Below are 25,185 nucleotides of genomic sequence, written 5' to 3'. Positions count from 1 at the left end.
AATGTTTGCTATGTGCGTTTATACAACTATTCTTTTCTTTCTATTTTCAAGACAGAGTTAACTCACCTGACAAACAAATCGGGGTGTGCAAAGAAGTCAGCGTACATCTCTAACAAGGACCTCCTCTCCAGGATGAAGGTGGGGAGGACCACCTGCAGAGAGACCACACAGACACATCCACACCAGCTCCTCCAGCACTCCACAGAGACAGTGTGTGTGTGTGTGTGTGTGTGTGAGAGAGAGGTGTGTGTTACCTTGGTGAGGTCCATGCCCAGGCGGACCTGTGACAGCAGGTGCATGATGACGCTCTTGTGCTCCTCCACAGACTCCCCCTCCCCCTCATCATCTGGGTCATCATGGCTGTCAAACTGATCTGAGGGCAACACACACACACACATCAGAACGTTCTTCAGAGATAGCAAAACAGAGAAGAAAACATCTGTGTGTGTGTGTGTGTGTGTATGTGGTGTGTGTCGGACCTGCGTCAGTGGTGCCGTTAGACATGGAGGAACTGAGGGACTCATTGGTGTCTGGTCGCTTCAGGTTCCCAGAATCATCGTTGTGTCCCAACGCACCAGGATGCCTGGAGGGACTGACAGAGAGATAGAGAGAGAGACAGAGGGAGAGGAGAGACAGAGAGAGAGGGGAGAGACAGAGCGAGATAGAGAGAGAGACAGAGGGAGAGGAGAGACAGAGAAAGAAGGGAGAGACAGAGCGAGATAGAGAGACAGAGGGAGAGGAGAGACAGAGGGAGAGGAGAGACAGAGGGAGAGGGGAGAGACAGAGCGAGATAGAGAGAGAGACAGAGGGAGAGGAGAGACAGAGAAAGAGGGGAGAGACAGAGCGAGATAGAGAGAGAGACAGAGGGAGAGGAGAGACAGAGGGAGAGGGGAGAGACAGAGCGAGATAGAGAGAGAGACAGAGGGAGAGGAGAGACAGAGGGAGAGAAAGGTAGGGGTGAGGGAGACAGAGAAAGAGAAGTCGGCTTTAAATTCCGTCGTAGTGTGGAGGGTGCGGACCATCCAAACAGCCGGGTGGCCTGTACTCACTAAGCAGTGTTTGGGGGAGGTGGTGTACTCACTAAGCAGTGTTTGGGGGAGGTGGTGTACTCACTCTAAGCAGTGTTTGGGGGAGGTGGTGTACTCACTAAGCAGTGTTTGGGGGAGGTGGTGTACTCACTCTAAGCAGTGTTTGGGGGAGGTGGTGTACTCACTAAGCAGTGTACTCACTAAGCAGTGTTTGGGGGAGGTGGTGTACTCACTAAGCAGTGTTTGGGGGAGGTGGTGTACTCACTAAGCAGTGTTTGGGGGAGGTGGTGTACTCACTAAGCAGTGTTTGGGGGAGGTGGTGTACTCACTAAGCAGTGTTTGGGGGAGGTGGTGTACTCACTAAGCAGTGTTTGGGGGAGGTGGTGTACTCACTAAGCAGTGTTTGGGGGAGGTGGTGTACTCACTAAGCAGTGTACTCACTAAGCAGTGTTTGGGGGAGGTGGTGTACTCACTCTAAGCAGTGTTTGGGGGAGGTGGTGTTCTGGTAGAACTCGTCTGCATCGTAGAACTCGTCCTCGCTGCTGGAGTAGGAGAAGTCTGGTACCGAGTGAGAGGGGAGGGGCATGTGGGCGGGAGACACGCCCCCACTACTGGGGCCTGATGGACCACTCCCTGGGGGAGAGAGAGAGAGAGAGAGGTGAAGTGTGAGAAAGGTCAGAGAGAGGGGGGGAGAGAAAAAGATGAATGTGAAGAGGAGAAAAAAGAGAGGAAAACAATGGAGAAAAGAGAGATTGTTTTAGGAGAGAGGGTTGGAGTTCACAGCTGAGCATACAGATGATCTTACACAGCTTACAAACATGTGGCCACTGGGACCAGCTAACGACCATCTGTCTTTAGAGCCACTTGACTGAACTGCAGAGGGCCAGCAGGCCCATCCTGTTTAGGGTGGGCCTAAGCCCTGGTTTGGTCGGAGAATAATAGCCATATCATTCATCAGTTCCACTACAGGGCTAAGTACAGTACACTATTCTGCCTCTGGATTGCGCAGCAAAGCACTTTTTTTTGCTGCATCAGCAAGAGCACACACACACACACACACACTCCTCAACCCTCCTGTTGCACCACACCACAGCATGCAGCTCGATACAAACTCATGACCCTCACTAGAGCCTTCTCACAGGACGTGTCTTGGAAGTGGATTAGCAGGGGGAGTGACATGACCTCTGACCTGTGCTGTTGGGAGTGGGGGTCTGTAGGCTGCCCATCACCGTGACAACGGGCCCCACGGACAGCGTGGAGGGTCGCTGGTCCGCTTTACACACCTGCGAGCCGTCTGGGACACACACACACACACACGCTTTATGGTGACATGACATGGCTGCTTGTTCCCTTGGCAGCTGTACAGCGTAGAGAGCTGCATCTGCCACAGTGCTTTGGGGAGGATCTCTGTTAGGATTTTCCTGGCAAACTTGTCTGATGAACTGCATCATCTGAGCCACAGACAACATACCTGACCATCTAAGGTCAGTGTCCCCCACACCCCTCCCCCCCCCCCCCCCCCCCCTCCCTCCTCTTCCCACCCCCCCCCCCTCTCCTCCCACACCCCTCCTCCACCCCCCCCAGGACAGTCACAGTGGTCCAGGTGTGAGGACCTGGTTTTTAGAGGCTATTAATGGAGTACAGCAGCCTGAAATGAGCATGGCCTACATTAGGAGGGCCTGAGAATCTGCAGGGGAGGCTGCAGTGACTGATTCAGACAGCAGGGGGAGCCGTGGCTGTCCTGGAAAAACTACAACGTAGTTTAGCATCGTAACTAACAGTTACCTGTTTAGCGTGGTCTTGGTAAGGCTACAGCTAAACTAAACAATGACCTGCTCAGTGTGGTCTGGAATGGGGGTACAGGTGAGTTGATATTGTGGATTACCTGTGGGTAGTGTGGTCTGGGTTGGCATGGCGGTGTTGACTACTGAGTTTTCCACAGCAGGCTGGAAGATCCCATCCACTGGGTTGATGGTGCTCTGCACGAGACAAGACACACACCGTTACACATTTCAGACTCCCACCTTCGAACGGCAGACGGCAAAACCAGGGAATCAGGCTTCATGCGACATACAGTCTGCATACAGCAACTACATGACTCCCCTCGGGTTCTGTAAAAGATTCTGATCAGATTTTAGAGATTTGGATTCAAGTGTCACCATCTCCAACGTACAGGACATTGAAAAGGGCCTGAAAATATCAATTTCCTCCTCCACTGTTTCCAGGAACAACTAGATAACCAAGTCCCATTTACTTAATCAATATCGTTGCTACATTGTCACAATACCTTGACAGGCAGCTTGTAACCCAGCAACCGATGCACTGTATCAGTTAACAGGCGAACTGCTCGCTCAACTGTGCAAATCTGAGAACTTGACTCCCTTCCACAGAGATTGGGAATCGAGGCCAATGATAGCGCAACAGTCTTTTTAGGATTCAGCCATGAATGAAAAACCATGGGATAACCCTTGCTATATATAACTGTGGCCTGACCCTACTTACACTCCAAAGCGCGCGCACACACACACACACACACACACACCATATTCGTGATCTTATTGACCCAGAGTATGTTGTTCTGACAACACTGCACGGCAGGGTGATAGCGGCTGAAACAGACACCAGGCCTGTTTAGAACCCTCCGAGAACTCCGGAATAAAACTCCGGAACAAAACTCTGGAACAGAACTCTGGAACAGAACTCTGGAACAGAGCTAAGAGACTGGACTGGGGCGGGCAGCAACAGGGTCATAGATCCATACGGCCTTCGGAACATCAGACAGAATGTTTGAGCACATTAGTATGATGTTATCGATGTTTCCAGCTCAGCCCCTGCTACAGCCAGTCCTCTGAGATCTGTCCTCCAGAGTGCCTGAAAGACAGGGAGGCCTGGGACCACGCACAGGAGACCTCCACAGTCCCAGCATGCAGCAGGAAAAAGAACATGCAGGTGATGATTGAAAAGGAGAAGGAGCAGGGGTGTTCTAGAACTCTGGACCAGACATTCCAGAGCGTTCTAGACTTCCCGTATGATAAAGGAAGGCTGAACGATTGAATGTCTGCCAGCGACTGTGTTCAGTCAGATGACTTTGTTCTCCTGTGCTGTCAGGGAGATGTGAGAAATCATTTGAGAGGAATGAGACACGTGAGTGCTTAGCATTGTAGACCAACGGGTGTGTGTACCTTTCGTGGTCTCTCCTTCAGTTTATGTAACGTAGCCGATACTGGACGGATACCACAGGGATGGACATGTGTTGTGGGGGATCATGTGAAAGATCTGAATAAACGCACCACTATCAGGGGAGGGAGGGGAGGATCTACGAAAGAGAGGCTCTGTTCACTTTCCACCCCTCAGTCCTTTCCTCCACCCTTCCCTAACTCCACCCTCCCATCTCCCCTCCCTCCCTAACTCCACCCCTCCCTCCTCCCCCAAGCCCAATCCACGTGCCTTAGCAAAGTGATGCTACCGTTCCTAATTATGGCCAATTACGGAAATGTTAATGAATCACGGTGGTCCCTTAGCTAGCTACAGATGAAATCACAGGAAGGGGTCCCGTCTGGTTAGCTTGAGATAGAGAGCGCTTAGCACAGGATATACTGTGCAGTGTCACGCTGCGCTGTATCATGTTAATGCTAGGAGGAAGCTGGACATGGTTAGAACTGGATAGGTTTTAAATGGCAGGGTTGGAGTAACTAAAATACTTCAGGTGCTCTTGATTCGACTCCCCTCTAGCATGAGGATGTTGCACTTCTGGGCACGCTTCATTGGTCTGGGTGGCCTTTCAAGTGAATCAAGCATACCTCCAATACTTCAGATTCAACACAGGTCTGTAGGTGCCCGTGCACCTGACGCTAAGTAACGCTGCAGCTGACCAGACATGGTTAGCACGCGATTTCCATAGATAAGTATTAAGCTGCATGTGCAAATCCTAATACCTATGATTTATGCACATAGCTAGCTAATACCTGAGTAGCACTAATGGAGAACAGATCAGAGCAGTTTCTAAAACATCCATGATGCATGAAGACAGACAGTAAAAGCTGCAGGCCAGAAGGGCTGACATCTAGAAGTTGTTGATGGTTCAGTGAGCAGCGATCGATGAGGAATTAGTCAGGGGGAGGGGGGGGGGGGGGTTAAGTGCTCTGTTGCTTGCTCGCTCACACACACCTGTATACACACACGCACACAAACATACTTCTATACACACACACACACACACACACACAAACACTTCCTCAAAAACAGAAGCGCTCACACACACACACAACAGAGAAAAGGCAGACCTTATGTCCTGTATCTTTATAAGACCACAGAAAAGTTAAGCACAATTCTTAGCAGAATTGCATAACTGCAGGAAAGCAAAGGAGGCTTCACTGCCTTCAAGAAGGGGGCAGAGAGATGGCGAGGAAGAGGAGAAGACTATTTAAGAGAAAATATTTCTAGAAGGTGGTATGGCATGCACTAAACAGGTGAGATAGATCTTCTTTTGGACAGCAGAAGGTGAATTATAGCGGAGAAGAAGGACAGGAATTAAGTTGATGAATTGTTTTCCTCACGGTGGGAGATATATCAAACTTACTATAAGTCCGTTCGCGTGTTGCTGTTCGTTACTCTGATCCTTAAAATTTTGAAAAGAAAATGTTACTTCTGGACGGTTCAACGCTGTATGTTTATGACAACAGTACTTTACACCAATGACAGCCTTCTTTAAGATGGACACATCATGTCTGGCTCTGAGGTGAAAGTGGAAGGGCTGTGACGTGACCACTAACACCCTAACACCATACTGTCGCTTAAACATTTTTACAGACACCATTCACTTAAACCTTCTACCAGATAGTTGACTGATAGAGAAAAGCAGTGTTTGTCAAACTTAGTAAAGTCCCCCCTACGAACCGGAAGGCAACTGTTACACCCTTTGATCTGAGGAAGCAGGATGTGCATGTGATGAAATGAGTACTCTGCCCAGGGGAACGACAGGTCACAGTTGGCTTAGCTAGGTGGCGGGGGCTAACTAGCTAGCGGGGGCTAACTAGCTAGCACAGCTAACAACAGGAAGTAGAAGATAGTGGGGTGGTTGAGTGGAACAAACACAGATGTTTACACAAAGAACAACAATGCACAACAGTAAATAAACTGTGTTTAGTTTCTTACCTTGGCAATTTGCAGCAATACAATACAGTGCTTAATGGACTCTACCATACTCTAAAGGAGAGAGAGAAATTAGAAATTGTAACTCATCATTAAAACCATCATTTGAACTGAACAGAAACTAAATCTAAACAGTAGTGTACATTTTTTCACAAGAAATACATTTTTTGCTTCTACTTACACACGTTGTGTCCTTCAAATCTTCAATTTTCTGAAAAAAATGTAATGTACAACAAATCCTAAATGAATAAAAAAATAAAAACAGTGTACCTATCACCTACAACACAAAATTTAAGGAACCACAAGATGAGAAAGACTCAACAATGAAAGAGGAATATGAACTATTTCAACTGCGACAAGTAAAAGGACTTTATTTCACCATGCCAAACAACTTCATTGTTGTGTTTGGAAACTTAGCAGGTCACTTCTTCTAATCTCTAACAGTGAGAACTGACACATGACAATACCTTCCCGTCACTCTGAAACTAGGAGGGGAAATGTACCTTACACTGACCAGAACCAAAACTACCTCTCCCACACACACGCACACAGTGAGGAAGTGCATCACAGCTGCAGTTATTGATAGCCCAAAAGGCCTTTGGGCTAACTGGGCTAACTGGCTGTCTGTCTCCGAACACATTGCCAATGTGTCTGGTGAATGTAACGAGCTAACAAACATTAACTGAATTCCAGCATGGACGTGTTAACTTAACCAGGCTGTCTATGGGTCTCATCACACCACGATCCTCCTCAAACTACTCAGACAGGCAGGGTCAGCGACATCCTATCTAAACCACTGGAATGAAGCTGCATTCACAGAGGACAATCCAAGAGAAGGATTTCTTGTATTGATGGGATGTAGCAGAGTCTAATGACAGGAGAGCTGGAGGAGAAAGAGATTTAGAGAGAGAGAGACAGAGAGAGAAAGACAGAGATGGAGAGAGAGACAGATGGAGAGAGAGAGAAAGAGACAGTGAGATGGAGAGAGAAAGAGATAGAGAGAGGGATGGAGAGAGAGAGAGAAATGGAGAGAGACAGAGAGAGAGATGGAGAGAGGGATGGAGAGAGAGAGAGAAATGGAGAGAGAGAGATGGAGAGAGAGGGTTGGAACGGTGGTGGTGCTACTTACTCTGCGTGACTCATCCTCCTTGCAGTCCTTGAGCTTCTCATCAAAGAGCTGTAGCCCATGAGAAAGGAGGGGGTCAGAGAGAGAGAGAGGGGGAGAGAGGGAGAGAGAGGGAGGGTAGAGAGAGAGAGAGAGAGAGGGAGAGAGAGGGAGGGTAGAGAGAGAGAGAGAGAGGGAGAGAGAGGGAGGGTAGAGAGAGAAAATGACAAAGGATGAGCAGGGGAGCGGTTTCGGTTAAACAGAGCTATCAAATGACGCTCTGACTAGTCACAGTTATTCTAGGATGGATGTGTTTGCTGGTGACATGGGCTTTGCTTGGTGATTCTAGAAAATGATAGAGCCCTTGTTAACAACATGAAATGCTTGGAAATATTTGGTTGGGCATCTAGCGAACATCAGTCATATTGCACTGCTTTAGGGCTGCAAGCCGGCCACATCCTGGGATGAGGCCAGCTGTCCCACACGGTGGAGGGATCTGGGATGCAGGGGATGCAGGGAGTGCAGGGCGTACAGGGGATGCAGGGAGTGCAGGGCGTACAGGGGATGCAGGGAGTGCAGGGCGTACAGGGGATGCAGGGAGTGCAGGGCGTACAGGGGATGCAGGGAGTGCAGGGCGTACAGGGGATGCAGGGAGTGCAGGGCGTACAGGGGATGCAGGGAGTGCAGGGCGTACAGGGGATGCAGGGAGTGCAGGGCGTACAGGGGATGCAGGGAGTGCAGGGCGTACAGGGGATGCAGGGAGTGCAGGGCGTACAGGGGATGCAGGGAGTGCAGGGCGTACAGGGGATGCAGGGAGTGCAGGGCGTACAGGGGATGCAGGGAGTGCAGGGCGTACAGGGGATGCAGGGAGTGCAGGGCGTACAGGGGATGCAGGGAGTGCAGGGCGTACAGGGGATGCAGGGAGTGCAGGGCGTACAGGGGATGCAGGGAGTGCAGGGCGTACAGGGGATGCAGGGAGTGCAGGGCGTACAGGGGATGCAGGGAGTGCAGGGCGTACAGGGGATGCAGGGAGTGCAGGGCGTACAGGGGATGCAGGGAGTGCAGGGCGTACAGGGGATGCAGGGAGTGCAGGGCGTACAGGGGATGCAGGGAGTGCAGGGCGTACAGGGGATGCAGGGAGTGCAGGGCGTACAGGGGATGCAGGGAGTGCAGGGCGTACAGGGGATGCAGGGAGTGCAGGGCGTACAGGGGATGCAGGGAGTGCAGGGCGTACAGGGGATGCAGGGAGTGCAGGGCGTACAGGGGATGCAGGGAGTGCAGGGCGTACAGGGGATGCAGGGAGTGCAGGGCGTACAGGGGATGCAGGGAGTGCAGGGCGTACAGGGGATGCAGGGAGTGCAGGGCGTACAGGGGATGCAGGGAGTGCAGGGCGTACAGGGGATGCAGGGAGTGCAGGGCGTACAGGGGATGCAGGGAGTGCAGGGCGTACAGGGGATGCAGGGAGTGCAGGGCGTACAGGGGATGCAGGGAGTGCAGGGCGTACAGGGGATGCAGGGAGTGCAGGGCGTACAGGGGATGCAGGGAGTGCAGGGCGTACAGGGGATGCAGGGAGTGCAGGGCGTACAGGGGATGCAGGGCCACACAGAGCAGCCAGCCCACTGACAGGCCTCACCTTTAGCTGGTCAATGAGGATCTGCAGGTAGGCGTCGGCCTCCGCTAACTTCTTATCAAAGTCTTGGACGCTCGGTACGAATCCTGTCTCTGCCTCCTGGGCAGAGAGAGACAGAGAGACAGACAGACAGAGAGAGACAGAGAGAGAGACAGAGAGAGAGACAGAGACAGAGACAGAGAGAGAGAGAGAGAGAGAGAGACAGCAGAGAGACAGCAGAGAGACAGCAGAGAGACAGCAGAGAGACAGCAGAGAGACAGCAGAGAGAGGACTGATCAGTGGGAGGGGTCAGGAATCAACATGATGACTGGACTGACTCACTCGACGGACAGAAGACAGAGCCAACACCATAAAGCGGTCGAAATGTCAGAGTCTGAATCAGCACGACACCGGTGCTAACTCCGTGGTCCTGTTCTGTCTTCTGGTACAGAGGGAGAGACCAGGTTTTTCTGGTACAGAGAGAGAGACCAGGCTCTTCAGGTACAGAGGGAGAGACCAAGCTCTTCAGGTACAGAGGGAGAGATCAGGCTTAAACCAGCCAGTCAGTTTTTTTCGTGTAAGGAACGTGTTAGGATATCATCATAAACAAGTCTCCATATTCCTTGTCTGGTTGCAGGCCTGTCTTTAGGCCAAGCTTTCTGTATATTTAGAAAGTTTCACTTATTTAAGCTCAGCATAGATGTAAATTATGTTCTGTGTACTATTTGTTATGTTATGCCAGGTGCTTGCATTGTCTTGTCTTAAGAATTTCAGTGCCCAGTCTGACCTTGTGTTGTTCTGTGTACCTGACAATAAAAGACTTGAACTTGAGCTTTCAAGCAGACGTGCGTGAATATAGCGGTGGTTTAAGAGAAGCTTCTAGCATTGTGGGCCTGTAGGAGAACTGATCCTCACAGCTCACCTAGTAGCGTGTGACGGCTAGACCCACATCAAAGCGCTGGTCACCTGGTATGACCAGGGTCATCACATTTCTGACCACAACAATGTTATAAAGGAAGTCATAGCTGAAGGGAATTCAATTGCTAACAGAGTGTGTGTGTGTGTGTGCGAGACTGAGTGAGAGAGAGAACCAGATAGCAGTGTCTGTCTTTCTGACAAACCAATGCGGCAAGGTAGTGCCTGTCAATCAAACACACACATGCCTGGCCACACGTACACGCTCAGACCAGATTCAATCCCACCTGCTAAGTAATGAGAACAGGTTTATGAGGACGTGACCAGCCTGTATCTGTGCCGTCGGACACCAAAGAAACATGAACACACCTCTCCAACACCAGACCAGGCGTCTGCTACATCAAACAGCTGCCCTGGACCAGAACACAACACTACTGTTAACAAGCACAGTCATCCCTGACACACACACACTGGTAAGCAACAACACATTATCGAAGCGATAGCTGAGAGATTCGTACGAACCCAAAGCACAATCTGACCTAAAAAGAGCTAGCTTCACTGTTCCTCAGGAAGTGGCTCTGCATGGCAGAGCTAGGAGGCTCGGTCATATTACCTGTCTTTGTGTCGTGTCAGCCTGACTACAGCGCTGGGAAGAAGCTCCATTGTGACCCAGGGACTGGGAGGAGCGAGCTCTCCTCTTCACAGACGTGTGTTTTACAGGAATGTGAAGAAAAGCCATCAGCCACCCAACAGCAGCCAGACCAAACCCCCTTCTGGTCAGGTTAAACATTTTCAAAGCCTCAGCTAAGTTAGACACACTTTATAGAGACCAAAGTCTGTACTGGGTTTTTTTCTTTCATTTTTTTACCTCCAGGATTCCAGAAGGTTCAAAGGTGATGTTTGTTAGCTGTTCCAGCCACTAACATGAGGCTGGCCGAAGACATGCCTGAGCAAAAAACCACAAACAATCACATAAACAAACAGGCTAGCACACTGGATTCACAGATAGTGTGTGTGTGTCTTTAACAAGCAGGCTAAACTTGGCTTGGTCTGGTTTAGCTCTGATGTCTGTTGCCTTCCCACATCAATCAGGCACGTCCTTGGATGCCTAAGATAAGGGCAGAGCTGGGTCCAACTGGATTAGGACACAATCTAAAGGCCAGGTGTAGGTCCCTTAGAACTCAACTCTCATCTGCACAGGCTCGTAAGCATAGTTCAGAGATACCTCATTCCTTCCTTCCTTCCCTCGAGGTAATATATGATCTCACGTGATATGCAGAGGTGTAAATTCCCTTCTCTTCAATCCTGTCACTAACCCAGCCACCTGGGATCCACCCCAACACCCCCCCCCAAAAAAATGCAATTTTCATTCCTCCCCCCCAAAGATCATCTTTTAGCTTACAGGATGTATGTGGGTGTAAATGTGCCTGTCAACAAACCTGCCACCTACTCAGCCTCTGGAGATATGGGATTTCACCAAGGAAAAAAGGCGGTTTGCATTGATCTGAAAATAGCCTAGCTCCCTGGACAGTAATCATCAGCCCTCCTGCGGAAAAAATGCATGATCATTGTTGCGTATGAACCTGCTCCAAAACAGAGGGTGGGGGTGTGGGTACTGTGGCGACTTGAGGTTGTGTGTCTTCTCCAACTAATAAACTTTTATCCCCACGTGAAAACCATATCGCTTTAACCTTTACTCTGAAAGAGGAAATCCACACAAAAGCAACCTTCTCCATCTCAACCAGAGATAAGTTTCAGTTTGACAAGGCAGAGACCAGCCTGGATGCTACGTAAACACTTAGAATTACTGTCATTCGCAACTTCTCCGTTTATCAAGGCTTTTACTGATCTTGTTCTTTGTATGGTATGTCTGTATTGTTTCGAATACTATTCATGTTTTTATGCTGTCAGGCGTATGCAGTAACCTATAAATAAAAGGTATTATCATTATTATAATGATGATGATTATTATTATTAGCGTCAAGACACACGGTAGTTGTTCCATCCTGCTCCGCGGCAGGGCCCGAGCCAGGGGCAGGTTTAGAGGCAGGGCCAGAGGCAGGGCCAGAGGCAGGGCCAGAGGCAGGGCCAGAGGCAGGGCCCGAGCTAGAGGCGGTCGGTTTCAGATGAGCAACTGAGAAGACGTCTAACTGCTTTTTGTAGTAACCTTCCAAAATAAACAATCACCACACTCACCCACACACTAAACCCCTCCTCCTCTCTCTCACACGCTCACACACACACACACACACACACGCTCACACACACACACACACACACACACACACACACACACACACACACACACACACACACACACACACACACACACACACACACACACACACACACACACACACACACACACACACACACACACACACACCTCCCCTCCCCCGGCTCAACCGTCTGGCTCTTTACACAGCGTGACCCACTTTAGACTGCAGTAGTTTGGCCACAACAGACCGTGGTTTCCCCCACTGCTCGCATGCGTGTGTGTGTGTGTGGTCTGGTACTTACAGGACGCCTCAGTCGGATGGACATGCCTTGTCCAGGGCCTTGTCTGTTCCTCTGTAGGTCTATTTGGCCACACAGCACCACAAACCCCTGATCCAGCCAGTCTCCTTTCCCTCCTCCTCTCTCTCCCTCCCCCTCCGCCCCTACTGCGACATTAGGCAACTCCCCTCTCTCTCTCTTTGCTTCCCCAAAGCCAGACCTGGCTGAATACAACCAGGAGAAACTCCAGACTGGCAGTCTGCTTCACCTTACCGCCTGTGTCTGTTCGTTGCTGGGAGAAACAGACGTACACAGTTAGCCAGGCAGGGCAAAGTTAATCCTAGAGCCTCCCTTCACAGGAAACACACACTTCCTCACAGGCAGAGAGAAGAAAAATGAGAGAGAGCAAAAAAAACAACATCAGCCGAAGCCTCTCAGAGCGAGACGAGCACCAACAGCTGCTCTGATTGGAGGAGGGCTGTGGGCCAGATGCTTGGGTTTTAAGAGTAAGCCGAGCCGTGATTGGCTCCGGCTCCGTCATATGATGCTGTGACAGCACAATGACACACGAGGGTGTGTGTGTTTGCGAGCAGGCGCACACACACAATGTCTGTCTGTAGAGTTAGCTACGTGAGGGTTAGAGCGAAAGAGAAGGGAGGGGGGAGGATGTGTGAGGCAGAGGAAGGAGAGACAAGGGATTTGATGAGGCAGGAGGTTAGAGAGGAGAATCAGAGTCAACTGAAGGAAGGAATAAACAAGCTGGAACAAGTGAAATACATGAAGAAATAAAGAGGTGACAGAGGGAAGTGTGTTTCAGTCAGTGAAAGAATAAGAAAGAGAATCTAGCAACATGTATAACACAGGCACTGAGGTGTAACCAAGCAAGGGTGCAGAAACACAGGGAATGGAGGTGAGAGGATGACTGGGTTAGGCACGGTTAAGGGGGTTCCTTATTTATTTAAACACATAACAGGGGCGGGGTGAAATGACTTCTCCTCTGTTGAGACAACTAAACAAATCCCCTCTTCAGACCATTTGGCCAACACCCTCTTAGTAATCACACCAGCTGGAGATGGAGGAGCTGGAGGTTTGCTTAACGCACTGACATGTTAGACAGCCAGGTTCATTTGACAACAACCGCATTTATAACTGACAATGCTGAAGGTGATGTGTTTGTATTGATTTGCAGTTTAATACCGATTATTTGACTATTTAGATTTAAATGTACTGCTACTACTTGTATGCATTTTTCTTACTGGTCAAAATACACTGAGTTAGTCAGACTGATGTGGCTGTTGAATGACTGGACATACTGATTACCTCTGAGTTATTGTTTCAGTAGGGCTAACCATGCTAAGGGCTAACCATGCTAAGGGCTTCACTGGTTTCGTAGATCGCCAAGTCACTTCACCTGGCTGGTTCTGTAAACTTTATTGTGGTTGCACCCCAGTCATAGCATCGTTTGAACAGCTGAATCTCAAATCTAATTTTCAGAGGCTAGCTCTTTTTACAAGCAATGGCCGGGTTTCCCAGATTCGTCAAGAAGCTCTTAACGCTAAGAGCTTCTTAGGAACGTTCTAAAAGCACTCTAGAACGCTCTTGGAACTCTCCTAAGAAGCTCTTAGCGTTAAGGGCTTCTTAACGAATCTGGGAAACCCGGCCAATGACATTAAGAGGACTTAACAAACTGCACCCAGATCAGACCTGGATTATTCATCATCATCACCACCTTCATCGGTATTAATGTAACCACTATTACATCATCCACACCATCACAGTCCTTTCCCTCCATCATGGTAGTCACAACACTAATCCTTAATGTCCCACTCCTCATCTTTACCACCCGCACGGCAACAACCTTCAACTCTCAACACAAAGTACACGCCACAAGGTGCCTAGGAAACAACAAACACACTGATGAAACCACATGACGACGACACAAGGTGAAACACAACCTGCCGTTTCTCAACGTTCCCCTCTGTTCCCGTGGAGACGGCTTCCTGCGAGTCAGAACGATTGTTCAGGCTCTGCTGTATCAGACAGATAAACCGAAAGGGAGACTGACACCCAAGCAGATACTTCCAAGTCAAACAGCTCGCTCCATAGGTCAACACGGCCATGTACTGGTCCTGTTCAGCAGGAAGAGTCTCCATGTTTGTTGGGAGATTTAGGATGTCAACAAAGGCGATCACAGTTTGGAAAATCACAAAACAAACATCATCGATACGCATCATTAGAACCCTCAAACTGGACAAACGGTTAGGATCAGGCCACGTTGCACCCTGAGGTTCACACTAATACCCGGCCTAACATAGGAGACCAGGATGCTAAAACAGCGTTTCCCTAGAATACCACACCTCCTTTAAACGCTCCTTGGGGGTCTGGAGAGGGGAATGTGGCTGGGAGGCCAGCCTGGTGTGCCAGACCTCTGTTGTGGTTACTTACTCTCAGCTGTAGGGTGTGTCGCAGGATGGTTCCCTCTAAGGCGTGGATCCACTTTTCACGCTCATCTGCGTCACGGGCTGCGAGAGGAAAGCACACACACACACACACCGACAAACAAGACAGAACGTTTCTATTAATGATACAAAACAGATGCATACAGCTACAACATGTAGTTGCATAGCAGTCACATGATCGTTAATAGGTCTGAGATGAAACAACTCTGGGTACGGCTGGTTATCTTGCTCTTCAGATAAGCTCTCCGATTCACGAACATCAGCTTCTTAAAACTTCAGACACACCACATGAAGTCACTGTGCCCTCCAAACCCCCCAAAATAATGAACTAAATAAATAAGACGATCTTCAAGCGGCAGTGGGTGGTCTTGGAGGGCTGGAAAACCAGACACCCGCGTTGAGGTGCTGGTGGGGGGGGAGCGAGGTAGCAGTCTGGCTGGATCAGCAGCCTAGAGGGTGTTTCCAAGGTGGGCTTGCTGGTTTCCAGCTACACCAGAACAGAGGGGGTCAGGTGGCTGAGCGGTTAGGGAATCGGGCTATTAATCAGAAGGTTGCCGGTTTGATTCCCGGCCGTGCCAGATGACGTTGTGTCCTTGGGCAAGTCACTTCAACCTACTTGCCTCGGAGGGGAATGTCTCTGAACTTACTGTAAGTCGCTCTGGATAAGAGCGTCTGCTGATTGACTAAATGTAAATGTAATGTAACAAACACGGTCTTCCCTAGACATTCAGCCGGGGATCCGACCACAGGGCCCTCTGTACACACATGCAGGCGCACTCGCAGCCACACGCCCGCCCTCAGCCAGAGAGATGAGTCCTGCCTGTTTACTAACCCTCCATGGGGTGAGTCTGACTCACTCTCCTGCTGCTCTGCCGGACAAGCCAGGACTCAGGCCTCACAAGGCAGGAGTCAGGACTCACAAGGCAGGAGTGTGTGTGAGATTACAGAGCATTCTCTCTCTCCAGAGAGTCGGAGAATCCCCCACAATCAGCTGTGACGGAAGCGTAGCTCCAAAAATGAAAACAGGAACATGTGATGCTAACCGGCGCTTAAAGACGAGACTGAATGATGAAGATGTAAGGTGAGAGAAAGGCAGGTTTCTACTGTCAAGTGAAAGAGTATGACAGAGAATTAAACAGAAGGTCGATGGATATTAGGGAGGGAGGGATGGATGAAGGAAGAGGTTGTCACCCCAAAAAGCACCCCAACCAAGGGTTAGGGTAGAAAGACATTGGTCATGTGTATGTGTGTGTGTGTGTGTGTGTGTGTGTGTGTGTGTGTGTGTGGGAGGGGGGTGGGTGGGTTGATGCCAGGCCTCACCCACTGTCTTGCCACCCTCTCACCTCCATCTGGGACAGACTGTCCTCAGCCATACAGCTCCCTGTTCTCCCTAGAGCAACATGTGCTGTGACTGGGACCAATGCTGACAGATTGGTGGATCTACACTAAACTGAAGAGAGAGAAGGTGAGTAGGTTGGCTGAAGAGGCCTGTGAGGCGTTAATGTAGGCAGACGTTGGGGAGACTGAGATGTGCATCCTCTCAGACCTGGCGACCATGCGTTCTGCTGGGGAGACTTCCCAGCTAGCTGTGACCGGCGGCCCAGTATGTCCCACCCTGGTGCCATGTTTATTGGTCAGCACATGTTAGCTCCCCACAGCCATACAGCTAACCTGCACTGCCATGCACATGTTAGCTCCCCACAGCCATACAGCTAACCTGCACTGCCATGCACGTTAGCTCCCCACAGCTGTACAGCTAACCTCCACCGCCATGCACATGTTAGCTCCCCACAGCCATACAGCTAACCTGCACCGCCTGACAACAAAAACAAAGTGACATTGAGAGCCAATTATTACCCCAAAAACGGGACCGGGTACCCGCACTTAAAAGTCAGCCCGTCTTAACTTACCTGACAGCTAAGGCGACTCTGAAGCTGGCTCTGCAGAGCACCACAACAAACAAACACACCCTCGATTGTGCACCTCCTGAAAGCTGAAAAAACTTGCAGCTTCAACTTTTAGACAGACCCGGACCCTCTACGCTGTCCCTGTAGAGTCACGTTGTGTTGTTGTGATCTAGTCTGTAACCCTCTGTGAAAGCAGTTTGCTTCCCCCCTCCCCTCCCCTCCAGTTCCTGAGAGCTGCACACAACACCCCCCCCCCCCCCCCCCCCCCAACCTAATTAGGTCCTAATGCTTTCCCTCACGCCAGGGCGATAAAGACTGTTGTGGCAGGCAGGGCTGGTAGGAAGGCTGGTTCTGCCTCTGGCTGAGGACTCACTGAGCTCTAATGGCCTCAGAGTGCTTCTCTTCCTGTGACAGACCTTAAGCAGACCTTAACAGGGCTGCTTTTAACAGGGTTGAGGTGCAGTGTTTCAATTCGAGGCGGAGAAACACCTTTCCATGTGGAGGGAATCAAACCTGCAACCCCACCACAGGGGTTTAAAACACCGGGTCAGATACTACAAAAGTCTCTGTCTACCGAGCCTGACACACACAGAGAGACCACCAGACAGCCCAGATAAGAGACCACCACACAGAGACACCAGCAGAGAGCCGAAAAAGAGAAATCTTCAGACTGAGAGACCGGCAGGTGGTCAAGCAAAGCGAACTGAGGAACAGGGAGAGAGAACAGCAGAGCGTCTCACAAGCGCGAGCTCCTCTGCTCTCTGGAGCTCTGTTCCTCTGCTCTCTGGAGCTCTGTTCCTCTGCTCTCTGGAGCTCTGTTCCTCTGCTCTCTGGAGCTCTGCTCCTCTGCTCTCTGGAGCTCTGCTCCTCTGCTCTCTGGAGCTCTGCTCTCTGGAGCTCTGCTCCTCCGCTCTCTGGAGCTTTGCTCCTCCGCTCTCTGGAGCTCTGCTCCTCCGCTCTCTGGAGCTCTGCTCCTCCGCTCTCTGGAGCTCTGCTCCTCCGCTCTCTGGAGCTCTGCTCCTCCGCTCTCTGGAGCTCTGCAGCTCTGCAGCTCTGTAGCTCTGCTCCTCTGCAGCTCTGTTGCTCTGCTCTCTGGCGCTCTGTTGCTCTGCTCTCTGGCGCTCCGTCACACTGCTGATGCTCCCTCTCTCGTCGTCTCCCAGAGGGGCAATCTGGGGCTGAATTATTCATAGTTGCCCCTTCACTCCTCCAGAAGCCCAGTATCTCCTTCCAACATGCAGCTAAATGAATGGAATGTTCCGGAGAAGAATTGTGACGTACATATTTCTTTGTGTGCGTAGACACACATACACACTCTGAGCAGCGAACACTAATGTACCTTGGCTAGCCAGACAATAGATCTCCATGTGAAGAGGGCTCACTGGACAATGCAGCAGAGTGTTGACAACTTTCATCTTCCCAGCGAGAGGTGAGGAGAGAGGAGAGAGGAGATTTATGTAGCTCTGGTGTTGTGTCAGATGAAGGGATGTCTGCTGAATAATAGATGCTCCTGTAAATAGACAGTCAGTCTCCGCAGCCCAAACCTGAGGCAGCACGTGCCTCACTACCACTCTCTCCCCCCCAGCCCCCCCCCCCCCCCCCCCCCCCCCCCCCCCCCCCCCCCGAGCCTTCCGGCAAGGAACCACGGCAACCCGTACCTCACACGCAAACACACCTCAGCAACACACCAAGCACACACCTGGTAGCGTGTTGCATGGCTTCACAGAGACAGCAGTGGGACTGCCCTTCTGATTCTACCAGTGGGATACACCCCCACCCACCACAACCACCAGGACCCCCCCCCCCCCTTTTGGCAGAGGAGTGGGTTACCGGTGAAATGTCCAGGATGAATCTCTTCCTCTGCCATCTTAAAATAACTTGGTCAGAGCTGAGACCTGCGACGATAGAAGCGGAGAGACTGAACTGGTTCGCTGGAGAATATCCTAGAATCTGGGTACAGGAACACATCCTGGTACCACGCTCTGATCCCGGTAAAAGTAATCCAGAAAGCTTTCCCGAGTGCTTGTTTAAACAGCTGAACTCATGCTAGCCACCGATGGCTCCCTCTGGAGAGATCCATCATAGAAGGGACTTACATACATGATTAAGTATCCAGACAACCAAAAAAACGGAAAAAAGCTACTGTACTTCAAGAACAGACGGCATTACGGAAAAACAACCAGTGGAACAAAATTACAAAACAACCAGACACGTTGTATCAACATGTTTCCACGGTCACCGCCTCTCCTGTTTGTGCCTTACTAAACAACTGCACCCACTTCTACAAACCATCAGCACATGTACCAAGACAGCACCTCGTTAACAGAGAGCAGGCATGTTCCAGAGCCCCTTCTAAACCAGGAGAGGAGGAGGAGGAGGGGGGAGACTGGATGCTAGCGCTGCCTCCGTTACAGTGGAGGGTAGACGGCAGGAGGAGGAGAGGATGCAGGCAGGCAGGCAGATCCTTACCCTTCCTACTGTAGAACCACAGCATACAGCTTCGGAACACTGACATGGGAGAGGGCATGGAGGAGGCAGGGTGGAGCTCAGCCCAAGACGGACGGGCAGACTGACACACGGACGGACAGGCTAGCTGGAAGTGGTGGAGGAGGAGGTGGTGAGGCGTGAGGGGACGGCGTGGAGAGACGGATGGAAGGGGGGTGGAGGTGGAGGAGGCCCGGGGGATGGAGGGAGGGAGAGAGAGGGCGGAGGTGGAGGAAGTGAGAGACCTGGAGGAGAAAGAGAGGGGATCCGTCAACTGAGCGGCTCCGCGGTGTGCTTTGCAGGGGTGGAGGATAGGGGGTAGCTGGAGGAGGGGCAGGTGTCTGGGAGAAGCCCTGCCCCTGTCCCGTGTCCAGGAGCGCTGCTGTTCAGGTGCAGGGGGGTGGCAGGCAACAACTCAGCTGTTTTTTTTGTTTTTTGTTTTTGTTTAGGTCCGCATTATTCCGTTATTATTCCCAGAGGTAGAAGACAGAAGGCAAAAGACCCTCGTAAGCTGTTTCGGTTCTAGAAGAATCTCACTTGGCCGGCTTGCTGTGGAGGAATAAATCCTAGCCTCTGCTCAGCCCTTCCTACGGCAGATCTGCCAATCAGAGACGGAGGAAAGAAGAGGAGGAGAGGAGAGGAGGAGAGGCACGTGGAGAGCAGAGCTAAGAAGATGATGCTGCTGAAGAAAGGAGAAGGATCCGAGACAAGCTCTGTTGTTCCCACAGAGAAGCACCAAGTCTGATCGAGCGCGTGTGTGTGCGTGTGTGTGAGGGAGAGCCTGGCGCAATAATCCTGGTGGGGCTGGTGACAGAGCATAATGGAGGGAGGGGAAGAGAGGGAGGGAGAGAGAGAAGGAGGGAGATGGAAAGAGAGAGCAAGAGAGGGAGGGAGGGAGGAAGGGAGAGAGAGAGAGAAAGAGGGAGATGGAAAGAGAGAGCGAGAGAGAGAGAGAGAGAGATGGAAAGAGAGAGCGAGAGAGAGAGGGAAAGAGAGAGAAGGAGAGAGAGGGCTAAGCTTTAGACGAGCATGTGAGCCACTGGCTGTTTAAATGCTAAAGAGAAGGATAAACTACAAATGACCATGGAGTGCTTAGAGAGAGAGAGAGACAGAGAGAGAGAGAGAGAGAGACAGAGAGAGAGAGACAGAGACAGAGACAGAGAGAGAGAGAGAGAGAGAGAGAGAGAGAGAGAGAGAGAGAGAGAGAGAGAGAGAGAGAGAGAGAGAAGTCTGGCGGGAGGTAAGAAGAGAACAGCTCACCTTGGAAATGGAAAGTCTTCTGATCCACAGTGATGGTAAACGTGCTGTCGTCCTCGTCATCGATGCCTATTACTGCTCCCTGGGAAACCACACACACACGAGGACACGTCACTGTCTCTCTGTTCTCCTGCTCTCTCTTTCCGACTCACACATCCTTACCTAAAACACCCACCCACTAGTGCACACGCGATGTTGGGGAGAGGGGGAAGGGGAAATTTGGGAGGAGTGAGATACTGGGAGAGAGAGAGCGAGGCAGAGATAGAGAGAGAGAGAGAGGGAGAGAGAGAGAGAGAGAGAGAGAGAGATTGGGAGGAGAAAGAGGGGCAGGCTGAGGGGAGGGGCAGAGTGGAAGCAGGAGAGAGCGAGACGGTGAGAGGGGAACGAGAGGAACCCGAGGGGGACCGTCCGTGAGGAGAAAGAGGGAAAACACCGCAGAGCTACGGTAGCCAGGGGCACGCCGGCACCTAGCAACAGAGGCAGCATGGGACTCAAACATGTTTGTCTTACTAAACCAACACCTAGCTAAGGCACACCTAGCACACCCAGGCACCATGTGAAGCCTAGCAATGGCCCACCATGTGGTACGAAACAATAAACACCCATACTGGGATGATCTGTGTACTCTCAGTAGGGTGACATCTTGTAATCACATTATTAGCAACCGGTAAATCAAGGTCAAACTCTACTTATTGTTATCCAACCCTGGGGATGGACATAGCAACCCTGGGGCTGGACATAGTAACCCTGGGGCTGGACATAGCAACCCTGGGGCTGGACATAGCAACCCTGGGGCTGGACATAGCAACCATTGGGCTGGACATAGCAACCCTGGGGCTGGACATAGCAACCCTGGGGCTGGACATAGCAACCCTGGGGATGGACATAGCAACCCTGAGGCTGTACATAGCAACCCTGGGGCTGGACATACCAACCCTGGGGCTGGACATAGCAACCCTGGGGCTGGACATAGCAACCCTGAGGCTGGACATAGCAACCCTGGGGCTGGACATAGCAACCCTGAGGCTGGACATAGCAACCCTGGGGCTGGACATAGCAACCCTGGGGCTGGACATAGCAACCCTGAGGCTGGACATAGCAACCCTGGGGATGGACATAGCAACCCTGAGGCTGGACATACCAACCCTGGGGCTGGACATAGCAACCCTGGGGATGGACATAGCAACCCTGAGGCTGTACATAGCAACCCTGGGGCTGGACATACCAACCCTGGGGCTGGACATAGCAACCCTGGGGATGGACAGAGCAACCCTGAGGCTGGACATAGCAACCCTGGGGCTGGACATAGCAACCCTGAGGCTGGACATAGCAACCCTGGGGCTGGACATAGCAACCCTGGAGCTGGACATAGCAACCCTGAGGCTGGACATAGCAACCCTGGGGATGGACATAGCAACCCTGAGGCTGGACATAGCAACCCTGAGGCTGGACACAGCAACCCTGGGGCTGGACATAGCAACCCTGGGGCTGGACATAGCAACCCTGAGGCTGGACACAGCAACCCTGGGGCTGGACATAGCAACCCTGGGGATGGACATAGCAACCCTGAGGCTGGACATAGCAACCCTGAGGCTGGACACAGCAACCCTGGGGCTGGACATAGCAACCCTGAGGCTGGACATAGCAACCCTGGGGATGGACATAGCAACCCTGGGGATGGACATAGCAACCCTGAAGCTGGACACAGCAACCCTGGGGCTGGACATAGCAACCCTGGGGCTGGACATAGCAACCCTGGGGATGGACATAGCAACCCTGTATCTTCCAATAAGCAACCCAGTAACGTCACTTAAGTACCACCTCACACACCTGTGCTCCAGGCACAGACCCCCAGCTGAGTCTCTCCTCACGCCACATCAGACTACCCAGGGTGAACCCCCCCCGACCTGCTTTCAAAACCAGAGGCAGACATAACACACGAATGACAAGACAGGAAATGACCTCACCCTCTCTCCATGATGGAACCCCCCTGAAGGTCTGAAGTTTAGCTCCACTACTGTCATACAACCGTCTCACAATCTAGAACCTCCATGGTTCTCCGACCGAGCGACTTCGCTTGTGGGATCCCAGCGTCAGCCGACCACGTGTGTGTGTGTGTGCGTGTGAGAGAGAGGCGTGACATGCTGTGACATGTTATTAGGGCATTAGGAGATTCTACTTCAGATTAATATCTCATGTCCCTGTAAGAGCTCCTTCAGTAAAGTGTCATAAACAAATGACATCATAGCCAACCTAAAGAACCCTTCCAGGTATCTACACCCAAATAGGGTTATACAGACATGGGTTTCATCTCCACCTCATTTTCTGTTCTTGTGTAACATTTACAAAACAGTCGAGTAACAACATAATTCTGGTTTCCATTCAGCAAGGGAAATCCAATGTATGTAAAGTTACTGTGAAGTTCACAGCTTACTGTTTATATTTTTTGATTTAGTCCCTAGAAAAACTGGTGTGATTTATGAATCCAAATTTTTTTGGTAATAAGGGTCAATAACAAATTACTATACTGATTGCAACCAAGATCCATGTTTGGAAAAAGCAAAACTGAATTTCTATGTCTATTTTGTAACCTCAGTTTTATCCAATACAAACAGACAAATACTGACACCTAGTGGACGTTAGTTCACACTGACTCCTTGTGATCGCCAACCCTGTTACACAATCGTGTTCAGACATAAACAACACAAAGACACCATTAAGGAGAACAGCAACAATCAAAGAGCCTTGCTATGTTCATAAAGGCCTTTACTGCATTCACCACCAACCCTAGGCCTGGAGCCCTTTAGCCAACCATCGAGGGTCATTTAGACTACTGCACACCAATGCTTGCTTGCTAAAGTGAAACACCTCAAAGTCAATGTAAAAAAACAACCTCTGCACATTACATTCATATGCAAACACAGTATAACGATCCTTAGGATAGGGACTGAGCATAGAAATGCTATCCACTCCTCTTAACGGAACACCACAGAGAATCTAATTAAAAAGGTCAAGAGTAGGTTGAGACTAGGTCATGCTTCTGAGGTGTACAGACGCATGCTGGAGACAGGGGGAGCAGGTGTGGTGAGGGGAAAATAGGAAAGGAGATAAGGAAAGGAAATAAGGATGTAGACTGGCTCGGCTGGTCGACACAAACCAGGTTCTTACCCTCAGGCGCACACAACCTCTTCTCGACCCACGCATCATCTTGTCCTTCGACTGCAAAACAAAACAACATTACACCTTTAGAATAGCTTTCAAAGACTGACAGTGACATTGGTGGTATGTCCTTCCACACATTAGGATTCTTCTGTTTGTGGAAGACCAAGTACACTTTAACGAGAGGAAGTACTTCAATAGCTCACACTTTGTTGAGCTATAGGAGCCCAGACAAGTAGTTCTGACAAAAAAATATGACTGGGAACAAATAAGTCATTTGAACACTGAACCACCCAAAGTACAGTATGAATACTTCCAAACAGGATACGTTTAAAGTAGAAGACAGGATTTAGAAACAGGTCAAAGCATACAGACGTTTTGTACTGTGGCACAAACATTTCTTAGGAGTTCAAACAAAAAGAGGGGTGTAGCTAGCCATACTTATCGTGATATGAACACGTTGTACACACAGAAGTACGTATTTTTCTCTTGTCTGGGTCCTGTTAAAGAGCTAGCTGAACAACATGTTCTACTGCCATGACATAGAATGACAGCCAGTGTCAGTCTAAGCAGGCTGAAGGCCCAGTATGTCAGTTTATCATGGACCGTGTTCGATAAACTTAGGTAGCCTACACGTAACCAACATAGCTACGATTCAGATGACCTGGCTAGCTAGCTGGCTTTAGCTAACCTTGTCTCTTGACGTTGTTGATGTCATGCAAAAAAAAATACAGTTAACGCAGGCTAGCTAGCTAGCTACTGTACTCCTGTTGCGTTGCTTTGAGTAGGCACAAAACTGTCCAAATGTGGACATTTAGAGTATGAAACGATATATGATTAAAACGTCGCTTTTGAGCATTGCAAAGTATCAGCTGACATGAAGCACTGGGAATGACAGCTTTGTTGTCACGGTTAGCATTTGTAGCTATCCCTGAAGCCAAGGAATATGAAAATACTGTGATTTGATTCGCTAGTCAGTCGAAAAGAAAGACTGTGATAGGTCAACATCAAGTCTGTCAGAGATTTAACCCGCCCATTTCTGACAGCTGAAATTCCCAACTCCTGATACAGGCCCTTTCCCTTGGTTTACTTTGGTTTGACACCCGGTGGCAACATCTTTTAACGACCGTACATGTACACCATGTGAATTTAGAACAAAGTACATACCGTGTAGTAGGACAGTAAACCAGCATTGTAGTCCAAGACAAACCAGCGATACTGCCAACCTTTCATGACGTTAGTCCACTTGCTCAGCGGTCCCTCCATGATAGACGCCATCTTTACACTTTGGAGAAAGATTTCAAGGGGAGGAGTCGACGGTGGGACAGCGAAAGGCGAGTAGGACGTCACGTGATGGCTTAACTTCTGGTATTGATTGAAACGATTCATTATGTGACCAGAGATGGAAAGTAGTTATTGTAGGCTACATAATAGATTGTTCTGGTATCAGTACTTTACTTTTTCTGACAACTTTTTTCTTTTACCCTTTTTTTATTTCCTGGCTATCACGCACAGAAAACGCATCTAGTCTATGAAGCTACCATGGAGCAATGTAGAAGGCAACAATAATAATATTTTCCAAAAATATTCGAAGTTCGATGTTATGAAGAAAAAG

The 25,185-nt window shown here is 50.2% G+C and overlaps 1 protein-coding gene across 7 annotated transcripts in view; it reads right to left on the bottom strand.

Moving 5' to 3' along the window:
- The window catches only part of osbpl9 (oxysterol binding protein-like 9), a 29,812-nt gene extending 4,946 nt beyond the window's left edge, over window positions 1-24,866 (bottom strand). For 2 of the 7 annotated variants that reach the window (XM_047037238.1, XM_047037237.1), the window contains exons 1-15: window positions 24,738-24,866; window positions 23,580-23,630; window positions 20,415-20,493; window positions 14,750-14,826; window positions 8,918-9,013; window positions 7,309-7,356; window positions 6,361-6,390; window positions 6,183-6,233; window positions 5,608-5,646; window positions 2,914-3,007; window positions 2,218-2,322; window positions 1,502-1,661; window positions 480-592; window positions 255-373; window positions 67-152 (exon numbers count right to left, since the gene is read on the bottom strand). In XM_047037238.1, coding sequence (XP_046893194.1) covers window positions 67-152; window positions 255-373; window positions 480-592; window positions 1,502-1,661; window positions 2,218-2,322; window positions 2,914-3,007; window positions 5,608-5,646; window positions 6,183-6,233; window positions 6,361-6,390; window positions 7,309-7,356; window positions 8,918-9,013; window positions 14,750-14,826; window positions 20,415-20,493; window positions 23,580-23,630; window positions 24,738-24,848 — 1,259 coding nt within the window. In that variant the 5' untranslated portion in view covers window positions 24,849-24,866. Of the gene's footprint in view, window positions 1-66; window positions 153-254; window positions 374-479; window positions 593-1,501; window positions 1,662-2,217; window positions 2,323-2,913; window positions 3,008-5,607; window positions 5,647-6,182; window positions 6,234-6,360; window positions 6,391-7,308; window positions 7,357-8,917; window positions 9,014-10,421; window positions 11,145-12,328; window positions 13,123-14,749; window positions 14,827-20,414; window positions 20,494-23,579; window positions 23,631-24,011; window positions 24,085-24,737 lie in introns of those variants that run through there. The other 5 variants (XM_047037241.1, XM_047037240.1, XM_047037243.1 and 2 more) reach the window with 5 other exon arrangements.
- Between the last annotated feature and the right edge of the window lie 319 nt (window positions 24,867-25,185).

The sequence above is a fragment of the Hypomesus transpacificus genome, chromosome 16 (genome assembly GCF_021917145.1).
Source record: "Hypomesus transpacificus isolate Combined female chromosome 16, fHypTra1, whole genome shotgun sequence".
Lineage (NCBI taxonomy): Eukaryota > Metazoa > Chordata > Actinopteri > Osmeriformes > Osmeridae > Hypomesus > Hypomesus transpacificus.
This window is presented reverse-complemented; position numbering and strand designations above follow the sequence as displayed.